Source organism: Orbicella faveolata, unplaced genomic scaffold, assembly GCF_042242905.1.
Source record: "Orbicella faveolata isolate gen_17 unplaced genomic scaffold, um_ofav_v1 contig_36, whole genome shotgun sequence".
In the NCBI taxonomy this organism is placed as follows: Eukaryota; Metazoa; Cnidaria; class Anthozoa; order Scleractinia; family Merulinidae; genus Orbicella; species Orbicella faveolata.
In genome coordinates, this window is record NW_028301565.1 from 8,648,575 (window position 1) to 8,664,617 (window position 16,043).

The following is a 16,043-nucleotide window of genomic DNA, read 5'->3' on the forward strand; positions in this document are numbered from 1 at the left end:
AATCAGCCTACTCACGAAACATTTTTCAGTATGTGTCGGATGAACGAGGGGGGGATGAGCGACGTTTTCAGTTCACTCAAGTGAACAGCTAATAGTTAGAGAGGAATTGTGTCGAGTGACAACGTTAGCTGGAGACACATTATGCTTGAAAATTTTGAGCATTATGCTTTTGACATGTTTTGAGCGTCACCCACAAAACAACAGCATTATGCCTAAAAATTATGCTCGAGAGGTAGTATTATGCTCAACTGATCTTGGTTATTGCCGCTTTTCATGTGAAGTCATCATTTTCCAAAATAAGAAATTACCAATCCTTCTGAAGTTTTAGTTTCATCAGATGTAAGACCCTTCAATAACTTGACGTTTTGCAGCGTTTAAGCTCGACAGGGTTCTCATTATGTAATAGAGCAAGGTTTGAATTTCCAAGTTTATGCGTTGTGTGACAGTAAGTGTCACTGTCAGTAAGGACCAGGCAGGGTCCACGGATTGAGGTCGGCCGATTCCCTCCAAACTTTCAGCATTTTTTCTCTATCAGGTAAGATAACGACCGGTGGTATTTTTAGTAAAATAAAATAAATTTCATAGAATTTAGACCACCCCCCTAGTTTTTGGTGCTATTTTGGCCACGTGAGACGTGAAATTTGGGTAAACTTCCAGGAATGATTTTACTTTTTTCGCATTAGCCTTATTCATTTATACGAACTGTACATACTTCCCAGCCTATAAACAGCTCATATCTCCAATATAAACGAATTTGGTTAAAAATAACTTACTTTGGAGTGGTTTCAAATATCATCACTTAGAGGCTATCGTAAGTAAGAAGAATTTTGGCAATTTTCAAAGCTGGTTTTCTCTAAAGTGCGGCAGTTTATTTCCAGATCAAAACTAGTTTTTATTAGTCTGTCTTAAAGTCTTTACAAATACGCAAACTCTCATTTGGCAAGTTAAAATCCTGTCGCGTGAGCTTTCTCGCGACTTAAACCTAATTTCCTAATTTGCATAATTGTACTTTTTCTGGGAAAAATTTCTTCTTGATTTGCGACATGTTGGAGGCGTTTATATGCTTTTTCACTATGACTAAGAGAAAAATATAACTTTTTCAGATAAGTGGCTATACTTCAACCACGTGTTTTGTCATTCGGTGGGTCAAAATCCCCTCCCATCAGCTTTCTTCAAATTTGACTAATTTGCATGTTGTCGAGTTTTCCCCGGAAAACTTCGCGTATTTGTTGATATTATGTACAAGCGATGATGACCCCACACCTAATAAAACAAATTTTCTTTAAGTTCTTGTTTTTGAAACTATTGTTGTTTCGATCTTGCAGACGTTGACAGTCCACAACGAACATGACAGTTCGCCAATCGAATTCTGTCATTTTAATAACCGCGGACATGCAAATTAGTATGCCAGACAGACTCAAGATTGTGTTTTGTAAGTTAGTGAACAGTTTTGAAGACTACCAGAGTTATTTTTTCACCACGTGTGATGGAAGCCAAACAAGTTGCCGAAATGACAGTCAAGTCGGTGGAAGAAGAATTGTAATTCGAACATTAAGTAACATGGCTGTGCAAATTAGTGAGTCGAAACTTAATACACTGTTACATAATAGATTCCTGGCTGGGAAAGTGACAAAACATTACTAAAGCTGATCAATCCGTGTTCATTGCTGTTGAAATCTTCCTCCTATTTCTTTAAGCACAGCTTTTTCGTCGACGAAGAAAACCCGGATTGGTTTTATCCATGATAGCATTTAAGCATGGCAACGGACAGCTGGCATTTAGCCATATGTAAAAATCCTTGCAGTTTTCGTTTTACTGTGTTTACCATAGCATTCATTCAGTTTTCAGTCTTATATTGTTTACAATTTCACAAGTATGTATAAACCCTGTCATGTAAGGGTCCCTGCACCTATCTAAAAGGCCCCAGTAGAGAAGATGGAGGTAGAAGCAAAGAGATCCTCACTACTAAAACCATGTGACGTTATTTTTGAAAACATGCTCAACTCTCAGAAAGTTTTTCAATGGCCTCAAAGAAAGTCTTTTTTCTTGACAGCGGTCCACTTGTAGTCAAGTGTAGCTGATTGCAGATTTTTCTCAGAACTGCCAGTGTGAGTGAGTCAAGGTTCTTGTTCTTTACATGTTCGCAGATATTGCTAACACTCACGATGATTGGATGGCTTGGTTTACCCATATCATCCATCACCAAACTTCTAAGGGTGTCAAAGGCCATTTCCGACTCTGCGGCCTTGATGTCTTCCTCAGAGATTTCTTCTGAATCAATAACCCTATGACGCAGCGCCGCTGTCTGACGTGATAACAGGCTGCCGATTTGCTGCGCAGTCCTCCACTCTTCGGGCTTAAACGTGAGCTCTCCGTCTTCATTTCTGAGGGTCTTCATCTCCCTCGCTACCTGCACAGGATCGGCCTTGTTTCCAGTTCTTGCACCCTCTTCAAATTTCTTCATCAAGAAGGTCTTGACGTTATCAGTCAATCTGGTGGGTCGTTTTGTTATCTTCAGAGCCCACCCCAATGGTCTAGGGTCATATCCTCGGACAACGCTGCCACTATCCTCACCTTGCGATGAGGTTGATGGCACATCCGGAGCAAACGTCACCCCTGTCGTAATTCCCGCCCATTTCCTCCTAACGCGGTCATACATGGACTCGCAGTCCACCTCAAGACGGTGCTTGCCCGTGTCCATATGGTTGTCTGCCTCTGCTTGGGTCTTGAACGTGAGGACACATCCAGTCTCTTGGCAAGAGTAGATCTCAGACTGGTGCCTGCCGCTCTCACCCACACTTCCCCTATGTGTAGCTTGACCAAATGCCTTTATCACCCTTAGCCCAGTATCTCCTTGAGGTGTAACTCCAAGACCACTATAAGGGATGAGGCATCCAGGGCCGATGTCGTACGCTTTCCACACACGGATGCCACACTCCTCGTACTGGAAATTGTTTAACACACTAATACCTGGTATCTTGCCATCTTTGTTTCTCTCCCTGGTCGTGTCCACCTCGACGACCGCTGCTCTGCACCCTTTGATACCACCATGGGATTCTAGTACTGTTTTCATATCCTCAGCGGTTACGGTTAACCCAGCGCTTTATGTGTGCCTTCATAGCAGCAGTATTCCTATCGCAGATGTCCTTTCCAGTCTGTGGCTCCGAGAAATCATATCGCACTGACCTGACACCGGTTCTCCCCCCTACTTCTCTAAGACTTAGCAACAAATGCCCATTGTGGTAACATCCAGCATTATCTAATCGGAGGTGGGCTGTTGTCACAACTGGATACTCTTGTTTGACTTTGTGCAGCAAGTCCTCTATGATTGAAAGAACGGCAAAGATATTTTGGGAGCAGTTGTTGAAAATGTGTACAAAACACTCGACTTCATGCTTGCTCTCCACTGTTGCTCTAGTGATTACTGTGCTGATATGCCAGCTTCTTCCCCTCTTGCCAAAAAAATCACTCATCTGTTCTCTGTATTGCACAGGCAGAAACTTCATTTCCCAGTCAAGACACGAGTTCTCGTCTAGCTTCTGGAGGATATGTTGCTTGGCTTCGTCCTGGTTACTTGACCGTAGCAAGTGAGCCTTCCAAGCCTGTATGTTGCGCACACACTCTGTGTACTCAAACCTCAGCCTACCCCTCACCTCGTCTGTCATGTCCGCTTTGTCTTGCATCTCTGCCACCTCTCTCAGTACTCCTTCCAGACTCTCACAGCACTCACATTTGTAGCAGTGTCGGTAATCACATTCGCTCCTAAACTCCCATGCACTACTGTCACTTAGTGCGTGGACCGTGCAGTGATCACCGCAATGTTCACCTCGTCCGATATGTGTCTTAAAATCATTCTTCAAGTACCTTTTTCCATCCTTTAGTAAATTCTGAGTGGCAGTCATGCTGATGCCCTGATCTGCTAAGCCCTCCAACATAAAAAATACCTGGTCAAATGCCTCTGTACCCTCTGCAGTGGTGTTGTCAAGTCCCTGAAGGGATTTCTGCATAGAGGCCGAACTCACCTCAATCATTCGGTAGAGAGAACGCTGGCTCGTTGGCTCGAACTCTTGTTCTTTACAATAGTCTAAATATTGTCTGATGATGCGTGAAGGGATGACGGTCCTAATGACCGCTGGTATAATAATCTTCTCTCCCGAGTCAAGCTTAAGAGTTTTTGTCCCGAACGCCACGTCCTGGACAAATTCTGGTCTGGAGATATATTCAATGAAATGATCCACCTTTTCGTGCACAATTCTTGTAAGGAAACTAGGAATTTCTGGGAGTTGTTGGCCTTTTCTGGCTTCTGTTACATGCTGGCGAGCTTGATCAATGCGCCATTTGGAGAGCCCAGGAATAATCTCTTAAAGCTCAGCTCTTGAAAAGTCGTCTGCAAAGAGGGAAAGGATCTGTCGCCTTGTTTGCCAATGACCTGCTTGCTCATAGGCCTTGACTAAAATGTCGACAAGACCAGAGTTGGGATCAAAACGCTTGCGCTTTTCTTGGTTGTCTCTGTTTGGATCCAAAAGTACCTCTGGTTGTAACGCCTTCCAAACCAGTTCTTCTTGGCCGGAAGTGATGACAGACAATGAGGTCACTATAGTCTCTTCAGCTTTGCGGATGTAATATCGCTGCTGGGTGTCAGAGACGTCATCCCAGGTCATGTTCAGGGTGGACATTACAGGGCTGTACTGGCCACCTGAGATGCTGTGGACAGCTTCGTTTAATTTCTGCCGTTTGCTGCTTTGTTCCTCCATCTCGTCAACCCATGTACTAATCTCTTCTTCTGGTATCGAGGCTTGGGACGAATGGGACTGCAAAGAGACTGTTTCTGACCCCTTACCAGTACTTGAGACCTCTGCACACACCGTCGCTGGCATTGTGCTGTCCTTACAAACAGTAATGACAGAGAAAGTGGCGGAATCAGACTCCTCGATATCGTCTCCAATCCCCAAGGTGTCTGAGTAAGGATCCTGAAGCGTAATAAAATGGTTTAGCAAATTATGAACAAGATTATTAGCAATACTACAAAGATCTCCAATACATGTAACTGTGGATGCTCTATATGTGTTTCCTAGCCGATGCAAAAGGGCGCCCTTGCATTTTTGTTCTTGTTGGTGTCTTCAAGCACTGGTCATTATTAAAGCGTGGTTGAATTTTAGTTAGGACTGGGACCAATTCAAGTTGCCATTCAGAAACCGTTCTCGACGCGTGATCGGAAAACTCGGATAAACCGCTATCTTTAAAACTAGGTCCAAAGCCTCTTGGAAATCGACCACGCCTAAACGATTCAAAACGGACACCCATCGAAGAAAAGACAGGAAAACCAACAAAGATACCTTTTATTCATGTTGCCAGTCGTTATAGATATCAGGGCACCTGTGGGGTGGATCAAAAAATCCTCTGATTACTTAGCTATGAATGGCCAATGTGTAGTAGTTTACCTGCTCACTCCCAGGCTTAGTAGATGTGCAGTAATGTCTAGCTTACATGCCAACAGGGGTACAATCTGCGACCCCGTGCCCTCCAAACTACAGGCAGAATCAGGAGAACTGAACGAGCAAGTCAAAGTAACATTCATATTGCAAACAGCAACATCAGCTGAATTGGATCAGTGTACAGAATCGACTACAGCTGTCTGCAGATGATAAGATAAGGAATTTAAAATTATCCTTCCTGAAGTGTACTTGTACCAAAAATCAGAACCGCTCAATATTTCAAAGAGTTTAACAAAATGCTCCGGTGAAGCATACTATGCAAAGCCACTGCACTAATGTGAAAAAGTAATGTGTTGCTCTTAAATACCTGGAATGTGTCGCAAATTAGTCAAGCGTGAATATTTCCGGGAAAAACTACGATTATGCAAATTAGGAAATTAGGTTAAAGTCGTGAGAAGCTCACGCGACAGGATTTTAACTTGCCAAATGAGAGTTTGCGTATTTTTAAAGACTTTAAGACAGACTAATAAAGAATAGTTTCGATCTGGAAATAAACTGCCGCACTTTAGAGAAAACCAGCTTTAAAAATTGCCAAAATTCTTCTTACTCACGATAGCCACGAAGTGATGATATTTGGAAGCGCTCCAAAGTAAGTTATTTTTAACCAAATTAGTTTACATTGGAGATATGAGCTGTTTATAGACTGGGAAGTATGTACAGTTCGTATAAATGAATAAGGCTAATGCAAAGTACGTAAAATCATTCGCGGAAGTTTACCCAAATTTCCCGTCTCACGTGACCAAAATAGCACCAAAAACTAGGGGGTGGTCTAAATTCTATGAAATTTATTTTATTTTACTAAAAATACCACCGGTCGTTATCTTATCTGATAGGGAAAAAATGGTGAGAGTTTGGAGGGAATCGGCCAACCTCGATCCTTGGACCCTGCCTGGTCCCTAGTGACAATGACACTTAAAATGGCGGCCCGATAAGGCTCTCGAGTATTCAAAAAGATGAGTTATATCTCAAGTTTTTGCTAACTAAACAGTTGTTGCTCTATAAGAAGTGTTAATTTTAATGTGTCGGAACTCTAGAGTAATACTTTTTCGTTTCAATGGCAAAACTCGATGACAGATGTTTCTGTTACTTTACGGCCGCCATGTTTGTGTCCCTCCGAGGGGCACAAACATGGCGCCTCCATACAAAGATCTATAAATTTGAGTGAAACACTTCTTCGAATAACGGGAGAATGAAAAACCGCACAGACCTAAATCTTGGCGAGGTTGTTTATATATCAATCATCTTTCATATCCCAGCTTCTGGACTTAATTTATTGTATGGTTATGATTTTTATTTTTGATGGCGTGACACTGCAAACCAGCCATATATGATGCCCTTTTCCATCCCTGCAGACAAAACACACCTCCATAAGTCAGAAACACAACATTTTATTGCATCAGTTACAACTTTACAATCAATAAACAACACGTAATCTGAATTAATGCTCAAAAGCGCTCGATCAAAATGTCAAATGTCTTATTTCTATGGAACCCTCCATCGATAAGGATACTTCGATCAGTTTATGGCTTTGAAAAAAGCAACCAAGCTTTTGAATATGCTAAATCCTTACTAAAAGCACTTGAAAGTGAACATTTCTCATTACAGTTATTGAATTTTTTTCCTTATTATCATTATTCTCTTTATGCTGAACAAATGCCCATTATGCTGGCATTATGCTCGATGCTTCGACTATGCCCATAATTTTGCCGGCATAATGTATCCATAGACCCTAGACAACGTAACTCAGTGACATCTTAAATGTCTAAGGGCTTGTCAAAGGAGTTTTCAAAGGGCTTCAGTGTATGAAATCAAAGGTCAATCAAGAAAGGGTGAGACTTACGTCACTTTTCTGGGTTAAAATAAAAAAACATGTCTTTCTTTTTCTAATTAGCGGTCAAATTTAGGGCCACGACCGCGTACTCGATCCTGTCGTATAATTTACACCCCCTAATGTTTTCGGATGAATAGGTTTAACGCCTATAATATTCGGATAAACATTTATATTGCATAGTATTTTCGCGAAATTTCGATAGGCACACATATAACGAAAAACTTCCCCTAAAATTTTCTAGTGAAAATATGGTTTCTCAGTGTCCTCGAACTCTCGACAAGACCCATCAGGATAGCTAAAACTTTCGGATGACTCAAAAAACGACCCTAGAATTTTCGAAACGACTTAAGTTCCCCTCAAATATCCGAACAGATAAATATTTTTTAGGGCATCTCCAAATTAACCAAAAAGAATTCTAGAACATAGAGAAATCCATTTTAGACACTTCTGACGTCTTTGGAAAGATTCGGTCGTTGGGTGCCCCTGCTAGAACAACAAGGCATTCGCACCGTCTTCAAGTCCGACACGACACTTCGGTCACACTTAGTGCGACCAAAGGACACCGTCAAACAGGCTAAACAAGATGGTGTTGTCTACAGGATTCCCTGTAAGTGCGGCAAAGTCTACATCGGGGAAACGGGAAGATCTATGCAGGAGAGGATCACAGAACACGACAGGGATATACGACTCGCCCCTACCCAGACCTCCGCCGTTTCTGAACACACACACGAGACCGGCCACTATCCTATCTGGAATGAGGCCAAGTTTATTGATCGAGATCCTCACTGGCACACACGTAAGGTCAAGGAAGCTATTCACATAAGACTTCACCCTAATAACATCAACAGGGATAATGGAATTGTAATTCCTGAAGCATGGATGCCCACGATCAAAAAACACAACAACAGGAGAACGGTACAACAGCGGACCACTGAGGGAACAGCTACTCGCGGAACAATGGAACAATAGGAGGATCGAAATGCACCAATCACAGCCGACCTTTGTGATACAAATGATACCGTGCAATCAGTCGACCTTATCGCCTGAAGAAGACTAGCAGTAAGCAGTCGAAACGTCCCTATCTACATCTCAAGTGACTACGTCGTAAGACAAACGATAATACACTTTATTATTGTATCTACCACGATGAATAACAACAACCTTTTCCTCGACTCGACAAACTCCTGCCATTGTCACGTCTTAACCAAGGAAGCGCTTGAGTTCCTCTGGAATACTACCAAAAATCTTTGTTTTGGCAACGATTCGTGTTCAAACCTTGACATCTTAGCTTTCTTTCTCTCTGGAGAAGCTTCACCCAAAATTCCACCAAGCCAGTAGGAATTTCTAGACAACTTGACATATTCTGCTATCCGCTCTGCTGAAGTCATGGAGTTCACATAGTGAACAATTCTGCGATTGATTCTTTCTCCATAAGTGGTTTTGATTATTTGCCTCAGAAACACAACAATTCGTCACCTCTCAGCCATACGTTTTTGTCTTTCAGGTCAAATATTTCATCCATGAGCAACAACAGAATTCTGAGAGGAATATTGTCGTCTTCCTCCAAATCAATGTCTGCATATAACTGTCTGGCATCTTCTTTCAAGTCATGTCTCTGCCCTGGCTTGGTGAAAATCTTGTGTACCCCTCCTGATAAGCTGTCTGGTACAGTCTTGGTCGCATGAAACACATGACGAATTGGAGCCACAAGGGTATCAACCTTTCTAGCAAACTGTCCCTTGTCACAAGCATATGCTCCAGGTATCAGAAAGTTGTTTACTATTTCAAACATGCTTAAATGTTGGGCAAGAACTTCTGTGGACAGAAGAGTCTGTGGGTACGCATCCAAAATATTTCGTCTTTTCTCCGGGAATTTCTTGTCCAAATTGTGAAATGTTCGTTTTCCAGGAAGTAGAAGAGTAGATATTGACCCAAACTTCTCCTTGGGATGCAGATCTAAATCATCAAAATCACTGTATCGTCTGAAAACTGTCCAAGATTTTGTGCCTTATGAAATTTCTCGGTAAACATTGATGGTGTACGCCGCATACGTTCTGCCATCATCTTTACATGAATTTGTCTCTGTGATGGTAGCATTGAGTCTGATGTCGTCGTCGTCGTCGTCGTCATCAGGGGTCCACAGTTTAACTGCTGGTGCACCGTCCCGCTCTGGTTGGGACAACTCACTGTCAATGCTTGCAACATCATCATCGTCTGCGTTAGAAGCAGTTTCAAGATCATCTGACTTCTCCAAAGGTATTTTCAAATCCAGTAGACATCTGATGTAAGCTTGGCTTTTTAGAAAAGCCCCATAAAATGATTCCTGACCAAGGATTTCATATACCTGAGCCTGACAATCATCAAACAATTTGGAGGACGGTTCCTCTTGAGCAATGCGTTTAAAAATGTTCTTTGGCATCTCCTTAGATTGCACCACTCTGGGATCAGCCATTTCTGACAAAATATTTTGAGCTGCCAGTCGTAATACCTCCGCGTTGGCAGCTGGGATACTAACGTTCTCATTGTCGCCACCATCACTTTCTTTGTTCAGTTGCTGTTCCAGACTGAGTGATAGCTGTTGCTCAGCAGTTACACGGTAACTCTCAACTGCCAACCAGAAGTAAAGATACACCTGTCCGTTGATGTCGTTCATAACTCAATAAAATAAGACAATGCAGTGTTGTTATCTAAAATGATTTGAAGAGGAAGAGATGACAGGGGTTGGTTTGGTGCGAGTAATTTGCCAAGTTCGTCAGGCTGTTCTAAGGTCATTGCAGGCAGTTCTCCATCCTCATACTTCAAAGTCTTAGCTTCACATATCTCCCTTACAAACAAAAGACTGCGTAGTTGCTGTCTCACGGCAACATCAACTGCATCTGATGTTTCTGAATCATGTGCTCTCAATTTAGCAATCTCTTGCTCAATTTTGTCTTTCGTACCCTCCACATCTTCCACAGCTGTGAGGCCTTAATCCCTTACCATTGTCATGAAGGCATCTCTTGTAAATGCCGAGTCTTGACACAGCCAAGCAGTTGTCTGATTGACATAATCTGGGTCACAAACCATGGACACTGTTGGGAAAAACATGCATGTGGCAATGATTTCCCTGGAAAAATTCTGAATGGTTTGTTATGAGAGTCTTCTGGAGGCAGCAAGAGATATAGCAGCATTTCACTGATGTCTGAGAGATGGTCTTTCTTCTTTCTCTTTCCCCCCACAAATACACTTTTTTGTATCTCAAACAAATGGTGGCCTTGTTTCACGAAGTAAGAAATCCTGGAGTTTTCAAAGAGAATGGAGAATGTGCATGAGGCAAAAAAAAAAAAATGAATGTAAGAAACATTTTCCACAGGGATACTTGTGTTGTATTTTGTCCTTGTGGGGTGGGGGAAGGAGATGGGGAGAAGAGAGGAGATCTTCTAGATCATTTAGCATTGACCTCACCTTACATTTTTATAAAACTATGTTCTTTACTTCCAAGGTTACCACAAATTTATTCACTTTATCTTTGGAAGTGGCCCCCAATTTCCCCAAGGGGAGGACATGAACCCATACTATCCAGTGCAAACCATGTACACAGCTCCCTTAAGTGTCCAAAAATAGAATCACAATCAGCTCATTACTCTAGCCTGAAGTAGTTTCTATACATTTTAATTACTCATCTGTATTCTTAATAACATTATTTCTAAACTGTAAACTAACTTTTTGTATTTCCCAGCTTAACTTGGGTGATCAAGTTCTAATTTTTCTGGATTCACTCTTGGTTTTCTACGCTCTTCACAACCTTGAATACACCTGGTGCCTCTGAAATTCGAATTTACCGATCAGCACTCGACAGATGGGAAAATCTGTACTGTCCTGACGTCGCATGTTTGTTCACAGAAGAGGCAGTCAAGTTTCCAACTGGAAACTGTATTCACAAAAAGAGATTTGAAATGCCACAAATCATAACAGATTTAAATAAATGAAAAATATGAAATAGTTTGCACTTCTATGCTTTAAATTTGCCACCAGAACAGGGTCATCCGAAACTGGCAAACTTGCTCTTTGAGTGTAGCTGAATAATGGTAGAAGCTGAATAATTATTTTTGTTGAATGAAAATCATTTGGGTTGAAGTTAAACAAATATTGTTGTTGAATGAAATTATTTTTGGTTGAAGTTGAACAAATATTTTTGTTGAATGAAAAGAATTTTGGTTGTAGTTGAAAGAAAATGCATATTGTTGAATATAAATATAAAATGTTGAATATAAATATATGTTAAGGTGAATTAATCAACATGACACGAGCATGGGACAAAGAAAAAGTAAAATTCTGAGTCCCCGACAGGAATCGAACCCATGACCTCCCGGACACCGGACGGGCGCTCTATCCACCGAGCTACGAGAACTCATGGAGAGCAAGGTCATTTAACTGAGTTCATATATGACAGGTGTCCTGCATACTGCTAGGATCAACGCTATCGAAGTCATCGTGAGTAGTGATAAGTTAATAAAGATGGTGAATTTTAAGCTCGGTAATGAAATGTGAAGGTGAATTAATCAACATGACACGAGCGTGGGACAAAGAAAAATTCTGAGTCCCCGAATTTTTCTTTGTCCACGCTCGTGTCATGTTAATTAATTCACCTTCACATTTCATTACCGAACTTTAAATTCACCATCTTTATTAAATATATGTTGTTGAACATGAAGGCGCAAGTTGTTGAATTTTGCAACATTTGGCTAACCATAGCTTACTACAGTTGTAATGGACTGTAACAACCCAACTTCTAACTCTTTTCAAAAATGTTCCAAGATGTTTTTCCTTTCTCTATTTACTGTTTGCTTAAGTCTTTTGCCATTCTTTGTGAAAATTGAACAATTCAACGTCAACAAATGGCCAAAATGAACGACCGAGTACCTAAAGAGAGACTGGGTACTAGTAGATTAAATCACGTTTTTCTCAAAATCTAACCGAATGACCCCACCTCAAAACTTCAAAACTAAGAAATTGGCTCTGATTTGACATTCATGCGAAGTAAAATAAAAATCTGTAAGACAGATTTTTCGCAAACTAAGAAAATGAGATCAAAAATAGCTCAAAATCTGTCTTACAGATTGTTATTTTATTTTGCATGAATGTCATGCAAAGTCAGCTCGAATGTCATTCCTTTCTCAATTTACTGTTTGCTTAGTCTTTTGCCATTCTTTGTGAAACTTGAATAATTTAACGTCAACAAAAAAATACTTTACAATGAATATTGACATTCATTGTAATGAATGAATGTTAAGGAATGTCCATTTGTTGAGTTTCCAAATTATGTGGCAAACAATGTAAGAAACTTTTTTCCACAGATACTAGTGTTGTTTTGTCTATGTGGGGTGAAGGGGGGGGGGGGGGGGAAAGGGAGGTTCTCTTAGTTCATTTAACATTGCAAATTTTTTTATTTAACTTTGTTCTTTACTTCTAAGGTTGCCACAACTTTATTCACTTTGTCTTTAGAAGTGCCCCCCTCCCTCATCTCCTTAGGAGGAGGACATGAACCCACACTATCCAGTGCAAACCATGTACACACCTCTTTTAACAGTAGCTGCACATCAATCTAGCCTGAAGCAGGCAGTTTCTATACATTTCAATTGCATATGGTATTCTTAATAACATTATTTCTAAAATCTAAAATAACTTTAATCTTTCCCAGTTTAACTTGGATGATTTCTGTGCTTAAATGTACTTTTATTTTTCTATACTCTTCACCACCTTGCATACACCCGGTGCCTCTGAAATTATATTTTACCAATCAGAAATCAGCAAGTGGGGAAAACTGTACTGTCCTGACATCACATTTTTGTTTACAAGAAAGACAGTCATGTCAGGCCACATTTCCCACTGGACAATGCATTGAATATTCACGAAAAGAGATTTGAAATGTCAGAAATCATAACAGATTAAATAACTGAAAAATATGAAATATTTTGCACCTCTATGCTTTAAATTTGCCACCAGAACTGGGCCACTTGCTACTGGCAAACTTGCTCTTTGAGTGTAGTAAAATAGGATAATGGTCATGTTATTCCGAAAATACTTTGTTCTTTGTAAATGAAACTCACAGTTCTCAAGTTAAGTATTTGAAGAGGCCAAAACAACTTTAACATTGTCTTTACTTTTGTTAACCACAAAGGATAAGACTTCTTTTGTGTTGCTTCATTAGGACTGTAAAGTTTTGACTACTGCTTGTACCATGCGCACAGCCACCAAAGGCAAGAACATAGAAAAATTAAAACCTGATCACAGCTTAACCCAGCTTGACCCTGGCTGAGAGTTAGGCACAAAAAAGAAAAGAAATCCAAAACCCAAAAGGCATTTTTCAGCACAATAAAATTTATATTTATAACTATATTTGAGATAACTATATTTAATATAGTTTTTAAACCTTCAAAACTTAACTGTTCTATTCTTACGCCTTCACACATGAAATAAGTACATTGTCAGTGTGTTAAAATAAAAGCTACAGATAGTGACATGCTAGAACAACTACCACATACAACTCATAGACTTCTCATAGCCACCTGCAAGCAAAATGATTTTTTTGTCCAAAAAATCTAACCACATTTCTATTCTTGACAATCACTCCACCTGCCTGTCACAGGGTTTTAGAGGTAACTTTCAATTGCCTAAAATAATTTTGAAGCATCTTTCCTTTGGTAAACAGGGCTGGAAAAAACTGCCGTACGGTTGTCAGGGACAAGTAGATTTTCCTGCCGGGCCAATAACTTTTCAATCTCACTTACCCATGTGCCAAGGCACAGGCAAATCATTTGCCAACTTAATTAAAAAAAACAAACTAAGACTTGCCCAGGGCAAGCAAAATTTCAGAGCTGCTTGTTCTTAGGGCAAGCTGGAATTCAAGTTATGTTTAGCCCCGTAAAGAACCTGATTTGAACAAGGGACCATGATATTCTACTGATGAAATGACCAGCATCACTGCACAACATGGTCTTTCACAACATTCAAATTATTATTGACACCTCTTGACAACATCAGGCTTGAAGCACCATGTCAACTAGATGTTGGCAAACAATTACCGGTAGCTGATTGTCAGCAAACAATAACCACATATTTTCGTTGAACTGACTGTATTACTCATTGGTTAAACTGGATTCTCTACCAAAGTTAAGCCCCGGGGAAGGGGGACTCCCATATAAAAAGGACAGTGGTGCTTGTCGTACCTTTTAGGCGTGAAAAATGTGGCCCTGGTACCTCTTAGGGTATTCAGCCTCAAAAGGTCCACAGCAGGAGCTTTTGTCATACATTTAAGAGTATTGAGCTGAAAAAAAAGATGACAAGAGACATTCGACAATCAAATGATTTATCGCTACATTTAAACTTAATGAAGGTGTCAAAAACATTACAGCCATGCCCGCAAAACAGGATCTTAGTACCTCTTAGAGGATCTTGTCAAAAATTCCAACAAGAACCCCGTCCTTTTCATATAGGAGTCCATCCCCACCCCCGCAAGGGAGTTAAGCTACCATTCTCTAGTTCCTCCTTATCCTTAAACACAAATTCAAGAACAGTAAGACTTTAATGAATTGCTTGATTCACCATTCATAAGAACAACTGTTTGCAATGCGGCTTAGAAGAGCAGCAACTGCGTCCATGTCATCCCTTAACCAAACTTTCTTTAAAAGGTATTTCTCAACAGTCGCTTCTGCCTCCTTAGGAGACAGAGATAAACTGGGCTCTTCTGGTAAATGTACAGTAAAGATTATGGCTACATGCTTGCACGGTGCATTCTGATCGTCACAGTAGGAGTAAAACAATAGGGGTGATGGAAATGGGAGGAGCTCCAGATGATGAATAACTGCCACTCTGTGGTCATCTAGAAACTTTTCCTTCAAATAGTCATCCATAGTTTTCTTGACCTTGCCTCCTGGATACTTTTTTTGGTCAGCTCCATCAATACTGGCTAAATTTCTCTTGTGTCTTGGATCTAGCTTTTCAGCAAGTTTAATGGCCAGACAATCTACCCACTCATGAGCTGGGGGCGGTGCAGCCAGCAAAAATACCAGTGGTTGTGATGGATTATTGTTTTTCAAGTGCGCCAAGCCACGGTTCTTTAAAATCTTCCAGAATCTTTCAGTCTGATTGGTAAATGATAATTGTAATTGGTTGACACCATTTCCGAAGTCTTTCACCAAGTCAGAGCATAGTTAGTGGTCAGAGTCACCTTTCATTTCACGCTCAGGGGGTCCATAAAAGCAGATGGCAACTAGCAGACATACAATTGCACCACCAAGTGCCACTGAACTGCGTATGTACCCTAAACCTGGTTTCGACTGGGTACCTTCCATCTCGTTAACTTTTTCGTTGTCGGTTGGTTCCTCGATCTTAGTAATATTTTTCTCCTTGACAACAATTTTGCTCACTTCTTCACCCTCACGTTCTGCAACGTCCATCCCCTTCACTTTCACTTTTTTCATTGATTTTCTACCACTGCCATTTTTATCAGAGGTTGTAGAAGCCATTTCCTTGTTCAAATTCTGTTTTTCTTCCTAACATGGGAAAATGCGTAAAGCTTCCGCGTTTTCCCGGAAAATCATTCGCTTAGTAGCCGCTCATGTAGTTTGCTGTTCTAACAACGAAGTTCATTGGTCCATTGAAGGCTCGACCAATAACAATTGTTCTAAGACTTTTCTTGGAATAGGCAGGGACAATAGGCAGAGACAATAGGCAAG

At 40.7% G+C, this 16,043-nt stretch overlaps 3 protein-coding genes and 2 pseudogenes across 3 annotated transcripts in view; all 5 read right to left on the reverse strand.

The window, feature by feature from the left end:
* LOC149102169 (torsin-1A-interacting protein 1-like) overlaps positions 1–16,043 on the reverse strand; it is a 150,894-nt gene that overhangs the window by 115,175 nt on the left and 19,676 nt on the right. The gene's annotated exons all lie outside the window — the stretch shown is intronic.
* Positions 1,383–4,049, reverse strand: LOC149102182 (uncharacterized; annotated as a pseudogene).
* Positions 4,362–4,754, reverse strand: LOC149102183 (uncharacterized). Its single transcript, XM_089274697.1, has one exon. The coding sequence runs from the start codon at positions 4,752–4,754 to the stop codon at positions 4,362–4,364; it is 393 nt and encodes a 130-aa protein (XP_089130823.1).
* LOC110064936 (sorting nexin-13-like) lies at positions 8,780–9,979 on the reverse strand. Its single transcript, XM_089274544.1, has 2 exons — positions 9,397–9,979; positions 8,780–9,282 (listed from the first exon to the last, which is right to left on the reverse strand). The coding sequence occupies exons 1-2, from the start codon at positions 9,977–9,979 to the stop codon at positions 8,780–8,782; spliced, it is 1,086 nt and encodes a 361-aa protein (XP_089130670.1).
* Positions 12,733–15,833, reverse strand: LOC149102184 (torsin-1A-interacting protein 2-like; annotated as a pseudogene).

Bases quoted from the DNA above. Each gene is read 5' to 3' on its own strand.
- LOC110064936 (XM_089274544.1), bottom strand. From the start codon at position 9,979: ATGAACGACATCAACGGACAGGTGTATCTTTACTTCTGGTTGGCAGTT. The intron at 9,283-9,396 runs GTAAAGATGATG...TTGATGATTTAG, and splicing joins CATCACAGAGACAAATTCAT to ATCTGCATCCCAAGGAGAAG.
- LOC149102183 (XM_089274697.1), bottom strand. From the start codon at position 4,754: ATGGAGGAACAAAGCAGCAAACGGCAGAAATTAAACGAAGCTGTCCAC.